The 25,512-nt window shown below is 58.4% G+C and overlaps 1 protein-coding gene across 1 annotated transcript in view; it reads right to left on the bottom strand.

The window, feature by feature from the left end:
- BRD1 (bromodomain containing 1) overlaps positions 1-25,512 on the bottom strand; it is a 44,494-nt gene that overhangs the window by 17,680 nt on the left and 1,302 nt on the right. Inside the window, exons 2-7 of the mRNA XM_054582506.1 lie at positions 21,871-23,251; positions 9,700-9,856; positions 4,124-4,255; positions 3,593-3,721; positions 2,583-2,895; positions 842-1,102 (exon numbers count right to left, since the gene is read on the bottom strand). Of these exons, the coding sequence (XP_054438481.1) occupies positions 842-1,102; positions 2,583-2,895; positions 3,593-3,721; positions 4,124-4,255; positions 9,700-9,856; positions 21,871-23,237 (2,359 nt within the window). The 5' untranslated portion in view covers positions 23,238-23,251. The remainder of the gene's footprint in view (positions 1-841; positions 1,103-2,582; positions 2,896-3,592; positions 3,722-4,123; positions 4,256-9,699; positions 9,857-21,870; positions 23,252-25,512) is intronic.

Genomic DNA, 25,512 nt, shown 5'->3' on the forward strand with positions numbered 1-25,512 from the left:
CCCCGGCCAGTACAACTGTCGGCGAAAGGGAAAAATGCGTCTTCATTTTACCGAGAAAAACCATGTGGACTTTTTGGCCAACCCAGGATTATGTGTAACTGAACCGTGCTGACTCTAAAATTAGAAAAAAAGGCAAAAAAAAAAAAAAAAAAGGAAGTGTTTTCCAGCAAGTTCCACCTGCTCAAACCACTGAGGCTCCCACCGAAGTTCACCTCCCAGAGCCGAGTCTCCCACAGGCAGCGGGCGCCCCCAGTCCTCCCGGTGGAGGGAGGAGGCCTGCTCGCCCCGCCGTGGGCTTCCTGTCCTCAGCACGCGCCCGCCACCCTGCTCTGCTCCAGACACACTCCCACCGTGATCCGCGCAGAGTCGCCGCTTTCAACACTCTGCAGGTGCAGCGTGCGAGTGCGGCCGAGGGGGGCTGTCTCGGGACCGACAGGGCAGCGCAGGCCCCGCGGCCTCCCCCCCTTGCAGACGCCAGAGGAGCACGAAGGGAGGGCCCCACACGCAGCCTTGCGAGGCTGCCTTTGGCGACCTCACACGCACTCAACGGCCCTCCCCCCATGCACAAAGGACCCGCCAAGGCCATCGCTCCCCACGCAGAGCCGCCTCCCCTCTTCGACCCTTCCAGATGGCTGTGCCAGAGCCAATCCATTCTCTTTAAATAGTTTTCAGGACCCAGTGGGGAAAGAAAATCTCCCCCTGTGCCTTAAACTTTGCACTATTTAAGTGCCAAACAGCGCCAACGGCATGCCGGTCAGGGCGCGGAAGGCCCGGTGGGACGGGGTCACAGTCAGGGGCCCCGGCCGGGGGAAGGCCGGCACCGAGGCAGCGCCGCGCTTACCTTCCTCCCCCGCCTCCTGCTCCAGCGGAGCGCCTTCCTCTTCAAAGCCTCCAGTACCTGACTCCGGGGGCGGGGGCTGGCTGTGCTGCTGGCTGAGCTTGTTTCGAGTGAGCGCGATCTCCTTTTTTAGCAACTTGGCCCGCTTGCTCCTCGACCCGCTGGACTTCATGGAGCACGTGAGGTCCAGTTTGTCCAGCAGCTCCCGCAGCTGCTCCTCCAGGGTCATGTGGGCCCTGTTGGCCGGGTTCAGCAACCTGTCCACTGAAGTCAAACAACACACGCCCGTCAGTCTTCGAATGCCGCGCTGCCGCAGATGAGAACGCCTTCCCGTTCCCACCGCCCCTCCGTCGCCCCCCGCGAGGCCCCTTGCTGAGCCACATGACAGCCCCCTCCACGCTCTAAGCCCCCCACCTGACCCCCGAGTCCAAGCCTCCAGACCCAGGTCTCTACAGGGCTTGATAACATGTGCACTGCAAAATTCGCAGGTGATTCAGGCACAAGCACTGCAAAAACCCCTACCAGTTTCAATCTCGGCAAAACAGCCACATCTGTTTAAGCACAGACCACCATTAAGTCAGTGAGGCTGCTGGGGAAGAACTGCTCCTCAGAGCTCCCTGAGACAGAGGCGGGCGGAGGAGGGCCTGCGGGAAGGCGGGCACCAGCACAGCTGGGCGGGCCAGCACGTGCCCCTCCCCAAGCCCCAAGGGCAGCGCCTGTCCCCGAGACGCAAGCCTCCAGCACAGGGAAGAGGCTCGGGGCCTACAGCAGCCGGGGCCGGCTGCAACCTGCCCTCACTACAACGGGGCCTCACAGACACTGCACCCTCAGGCACATGCCCGTGAACAAAAGCCACGTCACCTGGAGCCCAAAGAAAAACGCCTCGGTTTATCCTGCCAATTGTTTGAGCGGAGCAGGGACAGCGCTCTGCTCGCGCCACACGGGCCTCAGCGCGGCAGGGGGCGCTCAGGCCACAGAGTTAACGGGAGGGGAGCAGGAGACACAGGGGCACCAGCTGACCTACAACCCCACCTAACACCAAGGGAAAGGTCGTTTAGGACCTACCCCTCACTTTGCCCCCGGGAAGACCTCGGTGAGGGGATCTACTCAGGCAACGCCCCGGAGAGCTGCGGCCGTGCTCTGAAAGGCCCAAGCCGAGAGGCCCCGCCCCCCCCACCCGCCCACGGAGCCTGGCAGCAGCTGGGGCTGTACAGGGAGGGCAGCCAAGGTCAGGGTGCGCAAACCAGGGGCGGGGGGAGTGGGGGGTGCGCTTGTCTCTGTTCCAACACAGCAAACGGCACCCTCGGGAGCCACTGCAGCCCAGCCGGGCGCAGGCGCCCCCACCGCACTGCCCCCCCCCCGCCGGCTGTGGCAGGGGGACCGGAGCTGCCCCACACGGAGCGCCGCCACGTGCCCTCAAGCGGGCGCCTGCCACGCAGCCGGTATGAATGGAGAGACTGCAGGTGTGCAATGCACACCAGGCGGCAAAGAGAATAAAATCAAAGGAAGACATCCCCAACGACGGTCGTGCTGAGCGCACATCAAGTTCACGACACTTGGGGTGCACTGGCTTACAGGCGCGTCGCTGAACCAAGCCCGGCCGTCTTTCCCTTTCCCCCGTGAGGCTGCTGCAGAACGCAAACCCCACGGGCTTCGCCTCCCAGGCCCGGCGGGCCAAGGAGCCGGCGCGGAGCCCACGGGGGGCTGCGCCCCTGTGCCCCCCTGGACCCAGCCCGGCGCTTACCGTCCTCCCAGGAGAAAGGCCGCCGAGGGGCCGCCGCCGGCCGCTCTGGCAGGTGCATCCCTGAGGCCTCCTCGAAGCCAATGCTGTCCACCTGGCGCCGGGCCTGCCTCAGCACGACGCCGCCCTGGTCACGCAGCCGCACCGCGGCTCTGTAGAACACCGTGTCCTTGGCGTTGTACCTCATGCAGTTGTCCACGATGAGGGCGAAGTCCTCCTCAAACTCCAGGAGGCTTCTGTACCCCTGGGCTTCCAGCCGCTTCCTCATCGTGGCGAAGTCCATGGGCTGTTTAATGTGGTCCAAGTAGTCCGGCACCTGATGGCAGGGGGAGCACCAAGCACTCACAGACGGACCGCGGCTCCCCGTCGCCCTGGAGGGCCGCTGCGCCCACCACGTACGGGGTCTCCTTCGCGCATGCGCAACGCTGACACGCACGCACGGCATGTGTGACTCGCACACTGACGCGTGGCAGCTCTGAGACGCACCACACTTAAACCCCACGTCCCTGTGAGCCCTGCAGACTCCAGCCAGACTCCCTTCGTTAAAGCCAGAGTGGCTGCCGCACCCGGGCGGGCAGACGCCCGCCACCTGCTGAACTTTCACCTACCTCCTTTCCAGTATTTTACCATGAAAACTGCCACTTTTATAAGGGAAGAAATAGGTGAGCCTGGGTGGTGTGGCTCCGTGGACTGAGAGCCAGCCCGTGATATGAAAGGTCGCCAATTTGATTCCCAGCCAGGGCACGTGCCTGGGTTGTGGGCCAGGCCCCCAGTCAGGGGGCACATGAGAAGCAGCCCGTCGATGTTTCTCTCCCTCTCTCCCTCCCTTCCCCCCACCAAAGTAAATAAAAAACATTTTTAAATAAAATAAGGTAAAATAAAGAAATAGGAGAAATAAAAACAAGAACTTCGCAGCGCAGCAAGCAGGCGCCCTCCGCGGTCCGCACGCACCCAGGGAGCAGGGCGAATGCACCCAGGGAGCAGGGCGAATGCGGCGCTCTGTGCACACCCACCTCCTTCAGGCTCACCGGCTGGGCGAATATGCGAGCCGGGTCCTTGTCCTGCAGCTGGTCCAGGACGGAGCGCAGCAGCACTGTGAGCGGGGTCAGCCGCAGCTCCAGCGCCATCTGCTCCGCCTTCACCTGAGAGACAACAGCGCTCAGCGCACATGCTCGCAAGCTGGCCCTGTCTCTGCGCACTCCCGCTTCCTGCCGTGCAGGTGCTCAGCACCGTCACACGGCCCGCAGTCAGCAGACACTGCCACTGCCTGCAGACTAGGTCCAGGTGTGTCACACAGGGAGCCCCCAAACACCCACCGGGTGCTAGCCCGGCTCCCACCTTCCCTGGCCCCGTGCCACCCCGAACCCCACACTGAACCCCACGCTGACCCTGCCTCGCCCCCGCCTCCTTCACGAGGGCCGCATCCCCCTTCTGCCCAGCACTCTGCAACCCAGGGCACCAGGACGGCTCCGAGGGGCCGGGCCCGAGGACCGCAGGCCCAGAAGCCACAGCCTGCGAGGCCCACAGGCCGGCCGGGGCCTCACCTGTTCCCGCTTGAGCTTCTCCCGCTTGCGCAGGAGCTCGATCAGCAGACGCGCACGCTCCAGGTCATGCCGCAGCCGCTGCCAGTACTTCAGCTTCTCCTTCGCAGCCTGGATCTCCTCGTCGTTTTCTCTCTGAGAAAATGAGCGGAAAGGCTCAGCAGTCGGCCTCAGGTGCCCTCGGATGAGCCCCCAGGCGGCAGCAGGAGCCCCTCCCTTCCCGGGGGCCCAGGCCAGCACACAGGGCAGCAGAGAGAGGAGGGGCTGGGCGGGGTGTGGGCTCCCCCCCACAGAGCACACCACAGCCCCTCCCGGCAGAAGGCAGGGGCTTCTGAAGACCTGGCAAGCCGAAGGGCCTGTGACGAGAGCAGCCCCACGCCTGGACCTCAGAAGGCGGCCGGGGCTCCCACCTCGTGGACCCGAGAATAAGGCAGCAACCCGGGGACAACCAAACGACACGAACGCCCGGCCCGGCCGCGGGCCGCGCCCATGCCGGGGTGGGGTCCGTGCTCTGGACACAGCACTGGTGCGTCTCCGCTCTGCATCTCAACACTCGAAACGCGGCCCTGCGACGCCGAGGACACCCAGAGGCGGCGGGGAGCCGGTGCAGCTCCACACGGGCCCTCGCCAGCTCCGCAGTCCCCGCGCCCCTCACACTGCCGCTGCCGCCCCCTCTCACAGCGGCTGCCCACCCCCAGCCCCAGCCCCAGCCCCGCGCCGCCTTCGGCGGCCTGGCGCCGGCACAGCCCCACGAAGCCCGAGCGCCCGGCGCTGGGCCCAGCCCGCGGGCCAGTCTGCTGAAGGCGTGCCCTCTGCCTCAGCACAGCGCCCCGGTCGGACCCGACAGACAGAGCAAAGCACACTGTTGCAACGACCCCGCCCCTCTTCCCAAAACCGCGCTCCACTAAGATCCTCCGTCTGTCCCTGTTGGGGGCTCTGATCACAGCAGCCCTGGACGCCCCGATCCTATTCTGACCACATGCGCCTGTCTCCCCGGACAAGGGCAAGGCCCCGCCTCAGAGGGCTTTCCTTCCCTCTCCTGGAACGGGCACAACCTACGGCCTCGGCCAGGCCTTCGTCCTCAGCTCTGAAAACACACACTCGTCAGACCCTCGTTCCCCCTCTGGATGGCTCTGCCCTGTCCCCTCCCATCCGAGCTGACACAGGCGCCCCCCGTGCCTGAGGCCCCTGCCCTTGAGGGCCGGCCGCCTTACCCCCCAGTCCGACCACCTGCGGGGAAGGGCAGAGCTCCGCCTGGAGGGTGGACCCTGCTTTCTACAGAGCACTGCAGCCCGGGACACACAGAGGCACCAGAGGGAGTGAGACCAGGCATGGGCGCTCCAGCCCTGGAACCAGGGTGCAGGGCACCAGAAAAGGCAGCGTCAGCAACCCACCAACCAAAGCACCAGGCTCACCAAACGTTCTTTAGAACTCTCAGGCGCCACCCTGGCTGGGTGGCTCAGCTGGTTAGAGTGCTGTCCCAAGATGCCAAGGCTGCAGGTTCTACCCCCGGGTCAGGACACAAACAAGAATCAACCAGTGTGAATAAGCGAAGAAATTGATGTTTCTCTCTCGTTAAAAGAAAAATCAATAAATTAAAAAACACCTCTCAGGCATCAAACAGGAGTTCACAGTAACATCAGCCGTATAAACAAGGCCGATAAGCACACAGAGAGGTAGATTGAGAAAACCAAATTGCCCAAGACCATCTGAAAGCCGTCTTGTTCATCCATTTGTTTGCAAGAGACACCCTAAAACACGGAGCACCGGGATGCAGGTGGGGCCCAGGTGCCCGCGTGCCGGCGGCCGCGCCGAAGGAAGACCCAGACGCACGTGGCGGCCCCTCTTGCCCAAAAGGCCCAAGCTTTCTGACCCTGATCTTGAGTTGTCTTTATTTCCCATGTAAAACCACTTGTGGGAGACTCTAGTAGTGGCACAGAAACAGTAACTCTGCATACCAAAAAGCTCTTTAAAAGAGAATTTTAGAAGACCAGGTCTGAAATTCCCACTCGGCGAACGAGAAGGGCGCCCGGTGCTGGGAGACGGCCAGAGGCCCGCCGTGAGGACCAGCTCGGTCAGCTCCCAACCCCCGTGAGGGTGGACAGGGCAGGCCAGCTCAGCGAGGTGCATGCCCAGCACAACGCCCCCGCCGCCGGCCCCAGGCCACTGCACGGCGAGGGGCCCACAGTGCTGCGGGGCCCAAGCCCCTCCAGAGGGTCCCCAGAGGACTGGCTCCTGCTGCTGACCCTGAGGCCTGAACCTCCGGGAGGGCAACGGCCAGGCCAGGCCTCGGCGGGCTCCGAATGGACCGCAGGAGGAGCCGTCCTGCAGCACCACGGCTCCCAGCACAGGGGCCCCGCAGCCCAGGCACCGCATCGGCCCTCAGGCCAGCGAGTCCTTCCTGTCTGTCTGCCTGCCTGTCTGTCCGTCCGTCCGTCCACCCTCCAGAAGGCCAGGCACAGGAGGAAAAGGCTGCACCTGACTTCTTCCAGGGCCTGGCTCGGCGTGGCCACCCCGGAACATGGACAAATGAGTCAAATTAAACTCTTAATACCAATGTTTTTAAAGTTTCAGAAAACATTAGAATCACACCAAGCTGATCCCCCCCCCCCAAAAGCCAGCCCCCACGGGATGAAGTAGTTCAGATGCAGCCCTCCCAGCGGCTGCCCCCCCGCCCCCGTCCTTCCCACGCAGGGTGGACCCGAATCCGAGCAGCGGCGACACAGGCTGGCTGGGCACTCCAGTCGCGACAACGCCGCCCTGCCAGGCCCGGCCTTGGGCCAGCGAGGGGCGCGGGCTCACAACTAGGCCTCTTCGTCCATCCTTCTGCAAGAGGGCCACGTTTCCATTCCCATCTTCCTGAGCTGACAAATTTACCTTGTGTGGCAGGAGACAAAACCTAAGGCGCCTGCCTTCACACCAGTGTGTCCGTCAACGCCTCCGGAGACAGAGCCTTGGGCTCCCACAGCCCCCGCACTAGCCCCAGCCACCCTCCCTCCCCAGCCCCCTCCTCCCACTCCCTCTGCCCAAACCTGGTCCAGCAAGTCCCCAAGACAGACCGCACATGTGCTGTGCACTTCCCGCCCCTGCCCAGGCCTGACGCTGCCCAGCAGGCCCTCGTGTGCAGACCACGGGGTTCACCCGCGGCTGCACGACAGATGAGGACCCTGCATCTGCGTCTTCTCCTCCCCCCATTTCTCTGCAGCGCCCAGCTCCCTACGGGGCCTCGCTTCGTTGCACCACCCGCCCGCGGGGACCCGGAGCCCCTCCCCTTACACTGGACGCCTTGCAGGCTCTGAGCCCAGCCTCCTGCTCCACCGGTCAGTCAGCACGTCCCGATGACACGCCAGCCCCGGCCCGGGAGTCCCCTGGGCGCCGGTCCTGGCACAGCCCTGACGGGCGCCTGTGCTCCCCTGCCAACGCAGAAGGACGGACACACAGCACGTCGGCTCAGCAGGCGGCACCGACAAGGGTCCGATCCCGAGCTCCACACGAGGGTCGAGGGTGGGCTCCAGAGGCCATGCGCACGTGCTCAGTTGCCAGGGCCCCCAGCAGGCAGCGTGGGAAACAGGGAACACATCCCGAGGGGCCAGACGGAGCGGGCCACTGTCCCTCGCAGGCCGGCAGCGCGACAGGACACGCGGGAGTTCGGCCCCGTCTGCGTGTGTGTACAAGGCAGCCAAGACCCTGGGCCAAGGGAGCCGCCCTCAGCGTGCAGTCCCTGAGCCCAGCGTCCAGGCCGGCAACCCCTGCGACCCCGACACAGCCCCGCCCTGCCAGGCCGGGCCCCGCAGCACTCTCCGTTCCTCAGCACCGCCTGGGGCCAGGTGGCTTTGGCGCTGCAGGCCCCAGCCCTGCACCCCAAGCGGGGCCGGCCTCACCCTCACACACTCAGCAGGCGGCAGGCTCCCGGCAGCGCGGCCCTCGGGCCTGGAGACAGAGCAGGCGCAAGGCACGGCCCATCTGCTGGAGACCCACAATCTTAGCAGTTTATCTTTGGCTTTCAAAAAGTATTACAAAAAAAATTAAAACCCAAATTTAAAAACCTTAAATCATCTGTTCTGTCGCCACAGAATTAGAAGAAGTCAAGATGAGGGAACCGCTAAGACTGACCTCAACACCCAGGCAGGGGCAGCGAGGCGGCGAGGGGCATGCGCAGCCTGGGACTCGCTGTGACTAAGAAGGGACAGTACAGGGAGGAAAAGCGACCTCTCAAGATGTAACAGGATGAACGAGTGCTGCTTTCCGCAAAAACCAAAAACATCCATCCTGGCCTCTCTCCTGGGGCAGGCCCTGGGCAGGGCGGTGACACTGTGCAAGGACAAAGGTTACCGCTCGGTGGGACCAACCTGAATACCAGAGCACCCCGCCCGGGCGGGGTGCCCGACCCCAGGACCAAGCAGAGGGAGCAACGCGAGTGGCTGCCAACAGCCCGAGACACCCCCCCGTCAGGAACCCCCACACCAGCCACCGGCAGGGCCCAGGGCCTTGTCCCTGCCCCGGCCCCCCTCCGAGGGCATCACGTCCCGCCACGTCTCACAGCGTCCCTCGGCCTTGCCTGGCTGCCCAGAAAACCAGCAGGCGAGCCGCCCGGACAACGGCGGTGCGGCAGCCGCAGGGGACCCAGCAGCAGGGCCGCAGAGGGCGCCCCGGGGGGCAGAGAGGGGCCCCGCGGGAGCTCTGACCAGACTCCGCTCTCTCCTGAGCCCTCCCAGCCTCTCCGCCCAGGGAGGCAGCCGCGCCGAGTGAGCAGACACCACCAGCCAGGAGCGCGGGGCAATGCGGGTTGTTTTCCATTTCTTACAGGCCCAGTTTCTGACTTTCTAAATCCTTATTTTCAGAACCGCTTTATAACCGGTTGGCTCTATACACCCAAATTAAGGACTAAAACATAAGAACTCGTTTGGGTTCCTCTGTCTGTCGTCTTTTCCCTCACAGACGCTTCACAAACCTGCGCGTCAGCCTTGCACAGGGGCTGTGCTAATCTCTGTGCTGTTCCGATTTCAGCGCGTGGACTGCCGGAGCAGGCACCGACTCTGTCCTTTTAAAAAGCAAAAAACCCCCGAGAAGAGCCTTTCGCTCATCTCGGCTCTTGCCTCCCGCCCGCCCCACTGCAGTCGACACTGAACCAGCCCGCAGAGAACGCCCCCAGAATACATCACTCCTTGCACAGCATCCCCCGAACGGGAGCGCCTGGCCAGGCCGCGGGTCCCGGGCCGCGCCTGCGGCAGCTCCGCCCCCAGGGCCGGGCCCACCGGTCAGCACAGCCACAAGCTCCCCTTCCCCGGACACCCCCAGCCTGTGCAGAGCGGGGAAGGGAGCAGAAGCCACGTGCAGGAACATCGGGGAACACGGGCAGATGCGAGTCACCTGCACAGCCCGGAGCCCAGCCGCCCGCGGTGCGTACAGGCCCTCGCCCGCTTCTAGGGCCAGACCAGACCGGGCCCCGCAGGCAAGAGGCCTGGCGCCCGAGAGGCTGGCAGCACGCGGGCCTGAAGCAGGCGCTGGCTCCTGGGGCAGCTACATCTGCTCAGTGTCAGGAAGACGAGAGACGTCGAGGGGTATGCGAGGGCACGTACCTGCTGCGTGCTCCTCTGGGACTGCAGGCTGGACTGAAGTCGCCTCAGCAGGGGAGCGCCATTCCTCGACAGCCTTTTGAGTAGCCAGTAGCTGTGGGCTCTCTCAACAAACTGCTTCTTCCGCTGAATGGCCACCTGATTCGCAATCCTATTTAATCTAAAACATGGAAAAACTCAGAGTTTAGCTTTAAAGCAGTACATTAACATGTCTTCATCATGGAAACTGAAAATGACAGTGTTCCTTTTAATAAATCACACGTGTGCACACGTGTCTCCCTCGTCCGTGGCACATAAACGCCACCCCTCGCTGTCCCTGGCTCTGCTGAAGCAAAGCCCACCATCTCCTACTACCCACAGGTTTCACCCACTTTCAATTCACTCCTGTCTCTGTTTAAACACCTGAGAAGAAAACACGCTGAATACGAAGCTCTGAACGTCCCTAACGCCTCCCCCGCGGTGCAGGCTGTCCCCTCCACGCAGGCTGCGCCCAGCAGCTGGGGAGGCCCTGCCAGCGGCAGCCCAGCGGGAATGGGCCCCTCCAGAACGGCTGGCTCTCCTGACGGGTGGGCGAGTGCGGGATACTGATCCCACTCGGTCACTTCAGAGAAGAGACGGGACAACGAGAGGCAGAGGCAGCAACCAGGGCAGGGAAAGAAATACAGGGGCTGCTGCCCCCTGCAATGGCACTGGCCGTCTCCTAGTCTCCAGAGGCCCCAGCCTTTTGGGGACTATAAAACACAAAGGCTTTGTGAAGCGGGGGGTGTCGTTTAACGACCGCTCAGGTCACCTTTACAAAGCTCCTCTTTCCCCAGTTACCACCCTCCTGCTCCAACAAAGCAACTGATCAATGTACCTGGCACGGACACTGGAAGACAGCCGAGGTTCAACGTGAACCAAACACGGAACAGAAAGCCAAGGCGCAGCACGGCGGCCCTCCTCGTCGTGCACCACAAAACGTCGGGACCGATCGTCAGTGAATGGAAGACTAAACTTTCTAAAGAACCCAAGTGAAAAGTTTTACAGAACCACCGAAGAACGCACTGTGCGAGCACCCCCAGCTCGACCACGTCCTGGCCATGAAGGTCCTGCCCTTACCAACGATGGCTCTGGTGCGTTTCTGGGACTGTCCGAGCCGCGGTGCCCTCCAGGCCACGCTCTGGAGGGCGCACCACACCTGGCTGGCCCCCTGGACCTGTGGCCATGCAGCGACCCGGCGCCACCTCCGCGGCCGGACCCTGCTCGAGTCCTGTGGAGGGACCTGACCTCGGGGACCCTGCAGACGTGGTCCTGCCAAGTCAAGAGCCTCCACAGGCAGACGTAGGCCCAGAACTCGCCCTTGACCGAGGGGCCGCAGGTCTGCACATGGAAGGACACGGGGCCACACGCCGCATCCCCACCGGAGGCCTGGGGATACAGGCCGTCTGCAGCCCCCACGCGCAGGACCGTGGCTGGGCTAGGTCCTGGGCCCGGCACAGGCGGTGTCTGGGCTGGGCCTGTCTTCACCCTTCTTCACTGAGACCCGTGGACCTCTGCGCGCACAGTCAGGCATCTAACGTGTGCACACGCAGTTGTTCCCATGGCCCCACGAAGCCACGTAGGTAAAAGTATTTTTTAAACAATTTCAAGGTCCAAAGAAATGCTGTCTGGCAACATGCTTATAAATAAAGACCTGTGCCATGAGGCAAGCCGCCATCTCCTCCAGAGTCCACCGGCCGGAGCAACACGGCTTTCCTAAAAACAGAGTTAAAGCTGCTCCGAAGTACTTGCTGAACCCTGAGTCCTCGTCACGAGCAGCAGAGTCACAACAGAGCAGGCAGGGGCTGAGCACCGAGGCGGCACAGCCCAGACACCCGCCACAGGCCTCCCGGACCCGGAGCTGCATCAGAGAGCGGCCGAGTCAACACTGAACGCCCACCACGCCCACCTGCACGCACAGTCCCCAACCCTGCCACCGCACAAAGTGGTGGGCAGAGGAACGTGCGAAACCGAGGGACGGGGACCGAGACAGGATGGGGACCCGGCCCCCTCCATAAACTCCAAAGGGAAAGAGGCCAAGAAGGACCTTCAGAGGAAGAGAGCCTTCAAGGACTCGGGATTTTGAAGGCACAGCAAACACGGGTGTTCAGAAGGGGCGTGCAGTCCCACACTGCCGGGGGCCGTGGGAAAGGGCCACCCGGGGCTGGGGCCGGCCAGGGCCTGTCTTCTCAGGTCAGCGGTGGCTACAAGCGTGTCTGCCCCACAGCAGTTCACTCAGCTATGAGTCGGTTCTACTCCACTTTCTGACCGGTATTCTACTTTAAACTTTTTTACAAATACAGTATCTGGCCAAGGGCATACGAATAGGATCAGAAGTCTGGCTTTCTCAAGCCTTTCTGAACACACCTCGTAAACAAGGCACAGGAGCACAAACGACAGACGCACACTAAGAGGCAGCAAAAAGCCCTCAGAGACCCCTCAGGAGGAGGCAGGGGCTGACTCAGGCCAGGGCCACCCACCCCTGGCTTCTGGATAAACTGCAGCTCAGCTGATGAAACACCGATCTGTGATTTTGGTGTGTAGCTTGGAAGGAAATTTTAAAAACTGAGTACACTGCAACAACAAAACTGCTTTTATAAAACCTCCCTACGTATGGCAACAGGGCTTCGAGCACTCACGTCACCAGCAGCAAAAACCAGGAACAGAAAGAACCGAGGGAGACCCTGCCTCATTAGCACAGGAAGTACGCTGGACAGAGAAGCCTCACTCGCCTTTCTAAGCCTGTCTCGTGAAGAGCTGCCCCTACAAAGGCCACTTATGGTTAGCAATCTTCACGTCGTCCGTTCGCTTTGCTTGAGTGCCTACAGTTATAACCTGGCCTGGGAGAAACCTCAACACTCAAAGTTCAGACAGAGTGACAGGATTAGCGTAGAGACAGCAGCTGGGCCACAGTCGGCCTTGCGGGAGGGCACCCGGCAAGCTGCCCAACGCCCCTGGACTTGCCGCCAGAAGTGACGCGTCTTTTAACACGTGCCTACTTTCCACAGTCCAGAAACTATGCCCTTCCACTATCTGGTGTGAAAAATACCAGATTTCCTCTCTTCCCAAAGAAAAGGAAAAGAGATGATTTTTCAGAAGTTTACTGTTATACAGATAAGCTCAACCTGGCACCACCGACCAGAAGAAGATGCACACAGGAGGCACGTTCACCAAACCAGGGCAGGGAGGTTCAAGGGCAAACGCAACTGCAAACATGAATGCAAACCTGAGTGAGACAAGACGCACCAACCAAATCCATTCAAGTACGAAAACACAGTGCACAGCTGTCCTGAGGGGGGTCTGTCCTAGGAAGGCCAAGATTAGAAGTGCTAGAAACAGAGCCCACAGATCAACAGATAAGAGGGCAGAATGTGACCATCTCAAAAAATGCGGGAAAGCCAGGGCTCACGGTGACCTGCAGCACAGGGAGGGGCCGGGAGAGGCTCCGTCCCAAGACCTGGACGAGCCTCACTCCCGCACACCGTCCCCGCTCCATGGAAGCTGCAGGAGGGTGTTCCTGCAGAGGCGAGCCGGCGGCGCTGGCGCCAGGTGGCAGCCGCTTCACAAAGGGAGAGTTTACAGGATGTCACTGAATGGCAGCAAAGGTCCGGATAGTGGAGATGTTCAACCATGTTCAGTGTCAGACAAAGAAGAAACACTGGAGGTTACAAATCACCTCCAAATTGGTCTGTAGATTCCATGGAATTTCCAAATTCCCAAGCGAGCCTATCAAGAAGCCTGACAGGATGAATCCAAAACTTACATGAAGGAACCACAGGTGAGTAAGAACCACCACTGGTCTCAAGAGCTGGCCCACGGGGGGTGGGGGGAGTGGACCGCCGCTCAGGGGAAGCGGCAGCGGCCGGCGATGGGGCTCCAGGGAAAGAGGCACCACTCAGTAAATGACGAGCGAGGTCCTCCACCCAGGAAAGGGACACTCACCCCCACGCGACAGCAGCCTCGAATGTGAGGGACCCCGACTCACAAGGACCCAGCACCGCTGAAGCCTGGGTGCTGCCGCACTGCAGGGAGGCCCACAAAGCAGGGGCCTGGGGGGCACCGGTCACTGCTGAGGCCAGAGGAGGGCGGGAGGGACGAGGAGGGCCGTTCAAAAGCGCTTAGAAGAAAACTTGAGGCACTCACAGAAAGAAAGGATGATTTACACAAAATATGACAACACGGGCCATACAATAAAACAAACATGTAACAATAAAAGGCAACGCGCTGCAAAGCACAAGACCCAAGGCAAGGGCTTCCACCCTCACCCACTGGGGCAGCCTGGGCTGAGCCCGACAAAGACAAGCTACGAGAACCCACAGCACACGCACCAGTCTTTCAAAAAGAAAAGTGGATCTATTCAAAGGACAGGAAAGTCAACCTTAAAAAACACAGTATTTACCGTACCAAATTTTTCCTGGGATTTTAACAGAGGGAAGCGCGACCGTTCGTGAAGACATTCAAGAGGCCCCAGTGGGCGGCCAGGAGGGCCGCGCTCGCCTTTGGGTGGGGCCCACCCCCCTGAGGGGACATAAACAGCGGGGGCCCCAGACACAAAGCTGCACGGATGAGGCCTGGGTCGGGCACAGTCCGGGCTGCGAGCACTGCGAGCCCCTGGGGGGTGGGGGCGCACATCGCGCCCAGCCTTCAGCTGCGGGACCACGGGCTCCTGGAAAAAAATGCAGGGCAGAGCAGCGGGAGCACCTCAGGGGAGGGGGGCGGACTCCCAGCAGACCCAGGGATGGACACGCGCACACACTGCAACGGAGACACCGAGATCAACAAACTGTGGTGCGTGGAGACGTGGTAAGATCGCAGGATCACGGCTGCTAAGGGACGCTTCTGCTCCCGACACTGACATGTTCCTAGGGGACAGGGTGACTGGGAGCTGCTCAAATGATGACAAGGCAGGAACAGGCGAGGGACACCAGACAGACAGGAGTGGCGACTTTTGAAGCTGGGTCACAGGACAGGTGGGCTCTCCCTACAGTATACAGACTTTCAAGCTGAAAGAGATTTTTTTTTTAAGGACATTAAAAATGAGAAGATAAGCCCAGGGGAAGACAGATGCCGTGAACACAACCTGACCCACCCGAGGCAGAGTGCCGCCCCCCGCCCAGGCCAGCGAAAAGGGACACACAAAAATGCCGCCCCGGAGAGCCACCACCACCACCGAGCGACGGGTGCGATGTGACAGCACCGCGTCTAAGGTCGATGCACAGACCCTACCAGGCCACGTGTGCAGCAGTGCAAAGCAGTAGGAAAAGGGGGCCCAGAGCAACCCACCCCAACTTACAATGAGTGGCTGCTGCAGAGAGGGGTGAGCTACTGGGAATGGCGTGTCCCGGAAGGGTCTTGGAGTGTTCGCTTAATATTGCGTCTTTTTTAAAAATGTTGACACTTGATACATGAACGTTAACCTAACTTGCTTTTAAGCTTTTTATCTAAAGATCATGAAAAAGGAAAAACATCATTAAAAAAAGTATTTCCACCTAACACGTGGAAAAAGCGCTCTCTACACAGCCCTGGAATGTACCGAAGGTACACGCGAAGACACTCATGACCTCCCCATCCGTCGCCTGTGAGGAGGAGGGGTTTTAGAACGTGCCCCCTCGTTTTAATACTCTGAACTGTCTCAATCTTTGTAATGGGCACCAACAGCTCAGAGCTCGAAGGAAGGTCAGGGTGGCAGCAGTGAGATCCAACCCTCTGCCAGGGGTGTCCCCCCTGCAGCCCAGGACGGCTGTGAATGTGGCCCGACAGGAAACCGTAAATTTACTTAAAACACTGAGATTTTTGTAATTACATGTTGCAATGTATTTAATGTGTACATCAGGACAACTCTTCTTCTTCCAGTGCGACGCAGAGACACCAAAAGGTTGGACACACCTGCTACACCTAAAAAGCCTGGCATCTGCCTCTGGAAGTGGTCCTGCAGCACCCTGGATCCTGGGTCACCTCCCTGCCAAGCTCAGCTCCGGTCCAGGCTACCCATACCCTCCTCAGGGTTCCGGGCAGGGCCCCAGGATCCCCGGGGGGCCTATATCCATACCCTCAGCCAGGCCTCACCGTCACCCAGTTGCAGGGAGGTGACTGCTTACAGCGGGCACCTCCCCATGGCTCACTAACCAGGAGCTGAGATTCTTGAGGTCAGGAACAGCCTCTGTCCAACGTTATTAGAAACGCCACCAGATGCCCACCTCCCAGGAGTGGCCCTGACTTGGCACAGCACACCCATGAGCCCCCCGCCCCGGTCCTGCTGGGGTGGGCCTCTCTGAAAACCAGGGCCCCCCAACCCACATTATCGGGAGAAGGGAAACTGGAGAGAGGGCTTCGTTCCCGCCCTCACAGGGAGATGACCCAGGCAAGAACAGACATGACGTGGGTGCTGAGGAAGAGCGGGGGCGGGTCACCCAGACCTTGGATCAAATGACAGAAGAAAGGACAGCAGGAATCATCTGCAGCGCTGGGGATACCTTAGTCACCAAGAAGCAGGGGCATCACCGCGTCCAGAGTGGGAGAATACCTGACACCTCCATGGCACCTGAGCACACCTCCATCAGCAACCAAGCAAGACACCAGACAAACCCAAAAGAAGGCTGTCTTCGCTGAAAAATGGGACGTCTCAGAAGGCACTGAGCAGCTGCGGAAATGTCCAGGACAAAGGGAGTTGAACAGAACAGGTCCTGACTGGAGGCACAGGGGCACCTTGGTCCCTCCTGCTGCACTGCAAACTGATGACACAGAAACCCTCACCGTGCCCACCTAGCGGTTGGCTTGTCTCAAGAGACCCGCCCACCAAGTCGGCGTATGGAGTCACCCTCGGGGGCTGTGCTCATGTGCACTTGCTACATGTGCAGGGTATGTGAGACACAACGTTAGCAAGAGGTGACTGTGGATAAAGAGAATTTCAGTTCTTATTTTTGCAATACTTTATAAACTTGAAGATTTTCCAAGTGAAAGTTGAAACAAAGATGAGACCTCCGCCCCATTCCAGTCTCCGTGTGCGCCCCCGGGGGCAGTCCCACCGTTGACCACTGCTGGACACTGACTCAAAAGTGCCCGTTCGAAACGCCGTCTCCCACGCGTGAGCCCAGGCAGCACCGAGGCTGGAGCTGTGGGGAGACTGTGTGGCAATTAGGCACTGCCAGCATTAAGGGAGACTTAAAATAAGTAGTCACACCATCTTCGTCAAAATAAGTGAATAACAATGCACATAAACAGAAATGGCAAAAATCCGCGATGCTGGAGTTCTTCCCGTACACCAAGAGCCTGCTCTGCATGCAGGGGACACTTGGGGAGGGCACCCAGCCGGCAGGGGAGGGAGCACAGCGGACGTGCTGAGCGCGGGCAGCACCGGGGCAGTCCCAGCAGAGGAGCCACCAGGCAGAACCCCCAGGACGACGGGCCTGAGGGCGACGGGGGCCGAGGTGTCTGCATGGCCGACGACCGACAGCACTGCGCCCACAACACTGACCGGAGCTCAGCAAACACGGGAGCCTCTCCAAGGGCCGGACGCATCGCAAGCTCACACTGACACAACGCTGAGTGCGACGCGCGGCCTTTGGGCACCCAGGCTCCTTTCCGAGCACTGTTTTATTTTCATTCGCTTTGCCTCTTGGATGAAAACAAATCTGCTCACCAGATGTCCCATACCCCGCGCCTCACTGGAAGACACCCTTTTGGGCTGAACCAGGACAGATTCCCCATGAGGCACCCAGTCTCCCCCTAGTTAAAATCAAGAAAAGCAGCCCCGGCTGCGTAGCTCAGTTGATCAGAACACCCCAACATGTCAAGGCTGTGGGTCCAATCCCCAGGCAGGGCACGTTTCAAGAACCAACCAATAAATACATAAATAAGTGGAACAACAAATCAACACTTTTTTCTCTTTCCCTTTCCTTCTCTAAAATTCAATACATAAACTAAAAAATTTTTTAAATACAAAATAAAACCAAGGAAAGCAATGAGTCACCGGAGGGGAGAAGCGGGCCATTTAAGACAGCAGCTGGGACACACCCTCACACACGGCTTCTTGCCTGCGCAAAAGCTCGGGCACCGCGCACTCTCCTCCGTGACCAGGAGACGGCGGCTGGCAGTTAACGGAAATGCCAACGCTGCATGTCCGCAAGATACGCGCCCCACAACCGGCATGTTTCACGTCTCAGCTTGGTTTTCGGGGCTTCTTTCCAGAGTAGCCACTACACAGGACCTGCGCCTGGGGACCCTGGGGCAAGCGGCCTCCCTCGGCGGCCAGGGCCCCGTGACTGCCCCACCCGCCGAGGGCAGCCACAGCAGCACACACGGCCCGGCTGCTACGGGGCGCCCAGAGAAGGGCTTCCGCCTGGACAGGCTGAGCCCGCATGTCTCTCGTATCCCCAGTCCACGTCGGAACTTTTACTAAAGGTAACACAGCAGGAGCACCCACGAGCAGCGCCCTGGAGGAAACAAAGCTGGTGACCAGACGCTCCACCCGCTCAGTCACCTCCGGCAACGACTTCTTTCCTAGCACCTGCACTAATTTAATTATGTCCACGTAAATGGCCCAAGTGGCCGAGAGGACTCAGTCGGCGTCCAGACCACGGAGCACATCAGCCTCTCGGTTCCCAAATCCATTCTCCTTCACAGGTAAAGAGCTGCCCCCAAAGAGAGAGATTAGAAGACCTGCTGCTTTGAAGGAACTTTGGGGGAACGCGTCAATTATACCAAAGGAACCAGGAGGCTCTAACTTGGTAAGTCCTTCTTCTGACCTGTCTCCTCCCCATGAAGCAGCATCAAATGGGTGTGGAACCAGAGAAACATCCAATCCAAGTAGCAGCTACATGAGGAAAAGGCTACGCTCTGAACAGAAAAAGCAGTTAACAGCATTCCCCGAGATGTGGTGGTTTCTTTTTTTTCAAAAAGGCAAAAAAAGGGAGGAAAAGAAATACTCTCTTCTTTAGACCTGACTTTTCATATCTTCCTCATCTTTAAATAAGTTGTTTCTGTGTTGGGAAACAATTTTTATTTTAATGCAAGTAGGTAAGAGAGGAAGACAGACACAGACGGGCACAACTCAAGATGCTGGGACAGCTGCTCAGGACAAACTTAGAAAACCTGGGTGCTTCTGGCCACACTGAAGGCCAGGACCCTCGCAGGCCCAAGCACCAGTGAAGCCAAACAAATGACCCCAGACTCGCGCCGCCCCTGGCGAACGCAGTGGCAGGGCTCGCCTCTTGGCACAGCCCCCCACCACCCCCAACCACGCTCTCCAGTGCGTAGGTGAAGCCTCACAATGCCCACGTCATGATTCCTGAGTCTCTCACTTAGAAAAGTAAAAAGTAATCTTTGTGACTTAAAAACACTAAATATTTTAAAAAACTAAACACGTTCTCCTCATCCTCTCGTGAAGAATCGACTACGGCCCTGGCCGGTACGGTTCCATGGACTGAGCGCCGGCCTGCAAACCGAAAGGCCCCCAGTTCGGTTCCTGGTCAGGGCGCCGGCCTGGGTTGCGGGCCAGGCCCCCATTCGGGGCGTGCGAGAGGTAAGAGGCAACCAGCCAATAGCTCTCTCACACGTCTCACACCCCAACGGTTCTCTCCCTTTCTCTCTCCCTCCCCTGTCTAAAAATAAGTAACATCTAAAAAAAACAAAACAATGAAAAAACAAACAGACTATAAAACTTCAGTCAGTTGGTCTCAGTCATCCTTTTTACTCGAAAAATATTTAAACCACTCAAATCAAAAACGCAGTTTTCAGTCCCTGCCAGTCCTCCCCCTGCCCTGCTCCTCACGGCCAACTCGCTTCCCTGCAGGGAGGAGACCCCTTCTCTCCTGAGATCGCCAAAGCGACTGCAGAACGGGCCGGGTCTCTCTTCCAGGACCTACTCCAGCGCTCGCTCAGAATGCGACCGCAGCTGCTGCTCTACACAGTCCTGCACCAGAGGCTGGCAGGGGGCACCCAGCTTCCCCCACGCACAGCAGGGCCGGTTTCACCCCAATCCACACTCCGCTGGGGGTCCTGCACACCCCCAAGGTTAATGCCTCGGGTCCCTAGCACCTGCCCTGACAACCCAAGGGGTGACCCAACACCAGTTACTGCTGGGCAAAGGGCAGCTGGCAGAGCTTCCAAGGTGGTAAGGTGACCCCAAAATTGTCAGGGTTTCCCGGAGAATCCTGGCAACCCAGACAGAAAGCCTGCAGCTACAAACACTTGTCCAAGAACACCCTTTATCTCTTACCCGTTCATTCCTACACTGGGGGTGGGGGGACAAGGGGCACGGACGGGCACGCACACCATTAGAACATAGTTGGGCTACATCACCTGCTTTGAAGTATTTAGGTCCAAAGCATGAGTTTGTCCTCACTCAGACCTGGGCATCTCAGATCCCCAAGCACACGCATCTGTCCACTGCAAACGCTTCCTCCCGCGCAAGGCCCACAGCCCCACCACAGCCCTCCCAGAGCAGGTGCTCCCACCGGCTGGGCACAGGGGAAGCGGCACTTCAGACTTCGGGTTTTTCAGTTCATTAGATCGTCTTTTCTGTTTCGTTTACTTCAACTCCAGTAAAGCTAAAATTTGTAGGGCTTTTACACAGAAGCTCTTGATACAAATCCTATACTTCTGACTCAGGTAGAAATACAAGTGAAACTGTCTCTTAAGTCAGGCTGACTGATTTGCAAAGGACACCTTGGTTTTGACAGTGAATTTTCTCTGGATGAGAAGGATTATGAGCACTTTTTTTTCCACTTTGCCTGAATTGACTGACTCTATAAAAAGTATAGATTTTATTTCGGGGGGATCGGAGGAGCCATGCTTCTCATTCTTAATACAAATTAAGTGCTTGTTCCTCAAAGGACAAAATCAGTATTCTGACAAAAACCAGTATTCTAAGTGGCAGATCCCAGTACACTTTTACAACCTAGTTAAAATCATGACACATTAAAACCAAACTGTATCTTTTAATAGTGTTGGAAGGCACCAACTATTTGACAACACAGATATACAAGAAAACAATACGAAACCTAATATTCAATATGTTGAAAATAATCTTTACTTTTTAATAACAATAAAATCCTGGCAGTCTTTGTATCCACTTGATCTGTAAGATAAATACAACTTTATTTACGTGACTTTCAAGTAACAAGATAATCGAGGTAACAACAACTCTCATCAACTTTTCTTTCTCCTGAACAGACATTCATTTGCATCTTGACTTCATCAGCTCAATGCTTTACCTCCTTAACTAAAAGCTTTAAAACCCCATGCCCTCCCACAAATAAAGTGTGTCACTTCCTCAAAGTTCAAGGAAGTGTTGGGAGTGGGGATGTCTGCTGTCCCCAGACTGACGGGGCACTGGCTCTGGTGTGAAATTCACCCAGTGACTTACCTCATATACTGAACAAGAGCATTCTGAAAGATGGGGGGGGCGGGGACACAGAGCCAAGCCCTTAACAAGAGGAGTGGGCAGGGAGGAGGGAACAAGCCCAGGCACTGGAGCGGACGCCACTGGATGAGGGCCGGCCCTGACACCTGGGCAGGAGCGCCACGGGGCCCGGCCCCAGCCCCCAGCCCCGCAGGCCACTATAGGTCAGAGAGCCCCACACTGATGAGGCAGCGTTCGCGTCACAAAGGTAACGGTCCAGAGGGCCAGAGAACCAGGAAGACCGCCGCACGGTCCGGTCCGGCTCGCCCTCCCCATGGCTCCCGTAGGCCTGGCTCTCATCTCCAGCCCACTGTCTGCTCTCTCGGCCCCGCTGCTCCACTTTCCAACAAATGACTTTAAAAACCCTACCAGGCTCCCAAATGTTGGTGGGGGAGCAAGGTAAGCAGCAACATTTTATCGTGTCAAAGAGGGCAACCACACCTGGGCACCACAGGGCCCCAGACCCCAGTTACCGTGGTCAGTGTAGCCACAGTCACCCTGACAGCGCCTGGCTCATCCCGTGGGCAAGAACGGACATTAAGGAAACCATACCTCCTTCCACGTCTTATAGACTGAAGTCTTTCGCAACATCCACGCCCCCACAAAGTGGTGAACGAATGAGGCCACATTTTAGGGGACCATTAGGAAGCTTCATATACAGAAGGCACGAGGAGGCTCTAACACAGCCATGTGAGGACCCTCCCTGGAGCTCCCATTCTGAGCGCATCCTGTCACCCACAGCTGCGCATGCTTACCTCTGGGGGGGGATATACGGCGCGCATACAGGCGGCAGGGCTGCACAGGGCTCACTCAGCGTTTTCTTCGCCTTCTTTGCTTTTTTCCTGACCTTGGATGAGGACCTGACCGTTTTGACTGAGCTGTCTTTTCGACACACACCGTTTTTCATTTCGACATCCCCATAAATGTTCAGAGGCCTCCGGATACAGCCCGGGGGTGTGTGTATGTCACAGTAAGCGGTCTTTCTGACAGAGAAGGTCGTGGCGCCCCCCGTCAGTTCTTTCACAGGCTCCATTTTCATGTAGAGGCCGGCCTTTTGGGCGCACGTCACATGGAAGGCTGTGTAGCAGTTGGCCTTGTGGCACTGGATGCAGGCGCCCACGCCCTTCTGCTTGCAGAGGTAGCACGTCAGCTTCCACCGGGCAGGAGGGATGTTCCTCACGCCGTCGATGGGCTCGATGAACACCGTGTTGGCAAAGCCGACCTCTGGGATCCACAGGGCGCACACCACGTGGCCCCAGCGGTCATCATCCGTCTTTTTGAAGGCACCTCCCTTGTTGGGGCACAGCACACAGTCAGCAGGCCGGGCCCGGGACTGCAGGCAGTGTCGACAGAGCCACTGGCCCTCGGGGATGTAGGGCACCCCGTAGCACTCCTGGTGCACAGCCAGGTTGCACATGTCGCAGAAGAGGATGACGTTGCTGTTCTGGCACTCACCGTCCATGCAGATGCAGCACACGGCGTCCTCGTCGATCAGGGACTGCTGCTCCCCCTGCTTCTGGTTCTCGCAGTAGGATTCCTTCTCAAAGCGGTCCATCAGAAACTCGAACACGCTCTGCGACACGGCTGCCACGCAGTCGCCCTTCCGCTTCTCGTTGACGATCTCTAGCCAGGCGTAGTCCTCCTCATCCATGTCATACTCTACCTCGTTGTCCAGCTCCTCGGCTGACTTCTCAACAAACTTGTAGTACATGGGGGGCCTCCTGGGAGCAGACGGGGGGCTGTACTCCACAATCCGCACCTTGGGCTCTGGAAGAGCGCTGGCCAAGGCTGGCGAACCATGGGTGCTGGGAAGGGCTTCATTCTTCTTTTTGACTCTGTTGTTTTTGTGACGCTTAGTTCTTAAGCACACAGGTGGCCTCTCACTATTTTCTTTATTGCTGTTGCACTCACTCATTTCTTGAGCAGTGAGGTCATCTTCTAATATGATTTCCAGGGGATCAAAAATACTGATCCTGTGCAGGCGCCCCTCAATCTCTATCTCCACCATCCTCTGAGCTTGTGCGTAGGTCAGGGTTTCTCGCGTCGGGGAGTGCTTAGTACTGCATGGGGAGGAAGGGTGCCTCGCTGTAGCGCCTCGATGACATCGTCCTTTCCTCCTCATTTGGTACTGACTCCCTGAAACAGAAGCAGAGGTGAAATTAACTCGAGAAAACCGCCAAGCACATTAGGGCAGAGGTAGCTAAACCATTCACGCTAAAGCAAAACTCCCAGGTGATTCTGAGGTTTCCAAAATCACTCATCCCAAGACTCATGATCCTATTTCAAACGCCCAGCCCCACCAGGCCACACTTCACCAGGGACTTCCAGAACCAGATGGCAAGGAGTGGACCTTGAGAGGTATATGTGTAGCGACAAGTCCCTCTAGTACCCTGTGATCCCCACTGCTTGCCAGGCACCTTCGCAGGCAAAGCCAACAGGTCACTGAGATGACTGCAACATTACTCCAGTGTGTGTGTCCCTGCTCCGCGCCCCAGGAAGCCCATGCACAGGGTTGGTTAGACTCCAGCAGGAATGGGGGTTTTGACCATGAGAGAAGGGTGCTCTGGCTTCCCCGCTGCTGCCCAACGCTCCCCAGGACTCACTCTTCTCCTCCCCCGCTGCTGCCCAGGAATGACCCTGGAGCCCCAATGTACCAGTCCTGGCAGCACCCATGCTGGGAACCAGAGGCCTCAGAGGTCTGACCACAGGCTGTCCTTCTCAAAGAACATAACCTCTACGCCCGTGTTGAGGCACAGGGCGACCAACCAAACCAAGAACCGAGAGAGGAGCCCCGTACTGATCTAGGCAGACATTCTTCACGCCCAGGAAGCCCCAACCCAACTTCTGCGGTGCCTCAGCAGCGACCACCACGGGCCCGTCAGCCAGCCCCTGGCCCTCAGGGGCACTTCTCATCTGTTGGCTTGACCACAGCGCCAGGGAGAGCCCAGCTCCTTCTCAAGCAGACCACAACACACACCACGTGTCAGAGATGGCCTCTCTGCTCTCACTGCACAGTGTGGGCCATCCCCAACCACCCCGTACTGCCTGCAGAGCCTCCACTATGGGCCTGCCGGCAATGGCTCAGGTAGGTACCTGAGATCTTGGCAAGAGGTTTATGATCTGGTCTTTTCAGCCTCCATTGTCGATCACTGACTGAGTCTATTTTCATGTGAAACTCCGACTCAAGACCACTGCCCACCAAACAGGGCGTCTATTACTCTAGGAACTGACAACAAAGACCTCTCTTGGACCTCTAAGACTATATCCTGCCAATCATTTAACTGACAGAAAACAAAATGGCATTAAAGAGACTGGCGTACAGACCTTCCAAGTTGGAGCCCAAGGCCCACTGCTGCACGTGGCCAACCACGGTAGGAAGCCCAGTTCTCAAGCACCCACGGAAGCCTGAAGCCATACCTAGCTGGTCTTCGGAAACGTGTCCAAAGAAGAGGATTCAATTCGTAAGTCTCAAAAGGGAATCTCAGCAGCCCCAAAATGAACTTTTTAAGGCAGGCACTTTGGAGTGTGGTTTTTAATCTTTTGATGAATGGAAATCCACACTTTTGACAGGAATTCCTTGTGAAGTATGGCATACCCCATGGTCAGCAAAACCCCACCTCTCCTGCACTCCGGGGACTCCATGTGAACCCAGGAACCCAGCCCTCGATTTCTGGGGAACAAACGGTCAACGAAGCCACCACCCAGCTGGCCCCGAACCTGTAATCCTCTCTGAAGGGAGCTGGGCGTGTCCACCAGGTGTCAATGCCACAGCCTGCAGAGGGGACCCTAATGCGCCCAGGGACAGGTTCACATGTCATTACTGAGGTGGGGCAGAAACAACAGTTGGTTACTCACCAGATTAAAAGCAAACATATAATTTTCTCCTCTACAGCAAAGTACCAAGTAGCTCTAACTAAAACCAGTCCTCAAAACCCACAGTCCCACTGGGCGCTGAAGCTGTATCTGACCACTTTGTACAAGAATCTCATCGAATGCTTACTGTCACAGCAGCTCCCTAATTTGAAACTGTAATTGTGACTGGGAAGGAAGGCATTTATACTGCCTGGCACAGTAACCCCACTTGCCCCACCATTTCCACACCCACAGGCTCTGTAAGCAGCCCTGCTGGCTGCGTCCACCCTCCCTACTTCTGCAGAGGGACCAGCCTCTCCACGGGGAAGGGATCGCAAGGACAATCAGCAAGCCTCTCACAAGCGATACTGCTACACACACCCGGAAAAGCCACGTGGGCCCCAGGAGAGCAACACTCCACACTAACGACCAGCTGACAGTATCCGATCAGTCCGTTTGCTACCTGGCGTTGGACAAGGCCGTCAAACTCTCCGAGCCGCCGCTCCCTGTGCTATGAAGTGTGAACACGAGTAGCACACGCCTCC

The sequence above is a fragment of the Pteronotus mesoamericanus genome, unplaced genomic scaffold (assembly GCF_021234165.1).
Source record: "Pteronotus mesoamericanus isolate MK-2021 breed Mesoamerican mustached bat unplaced genomic scaffold, CSHL_Meso_final contig_702, whole genome shotgun sequence".
NCBI classification, from domain to species: domain Eukaryota; kingdom Metazoa; phylum Chordata; class Mammalia; order Chiroptera; family Mormoopidae; genus Pteronotus; species Pteronotus mesoamericanus.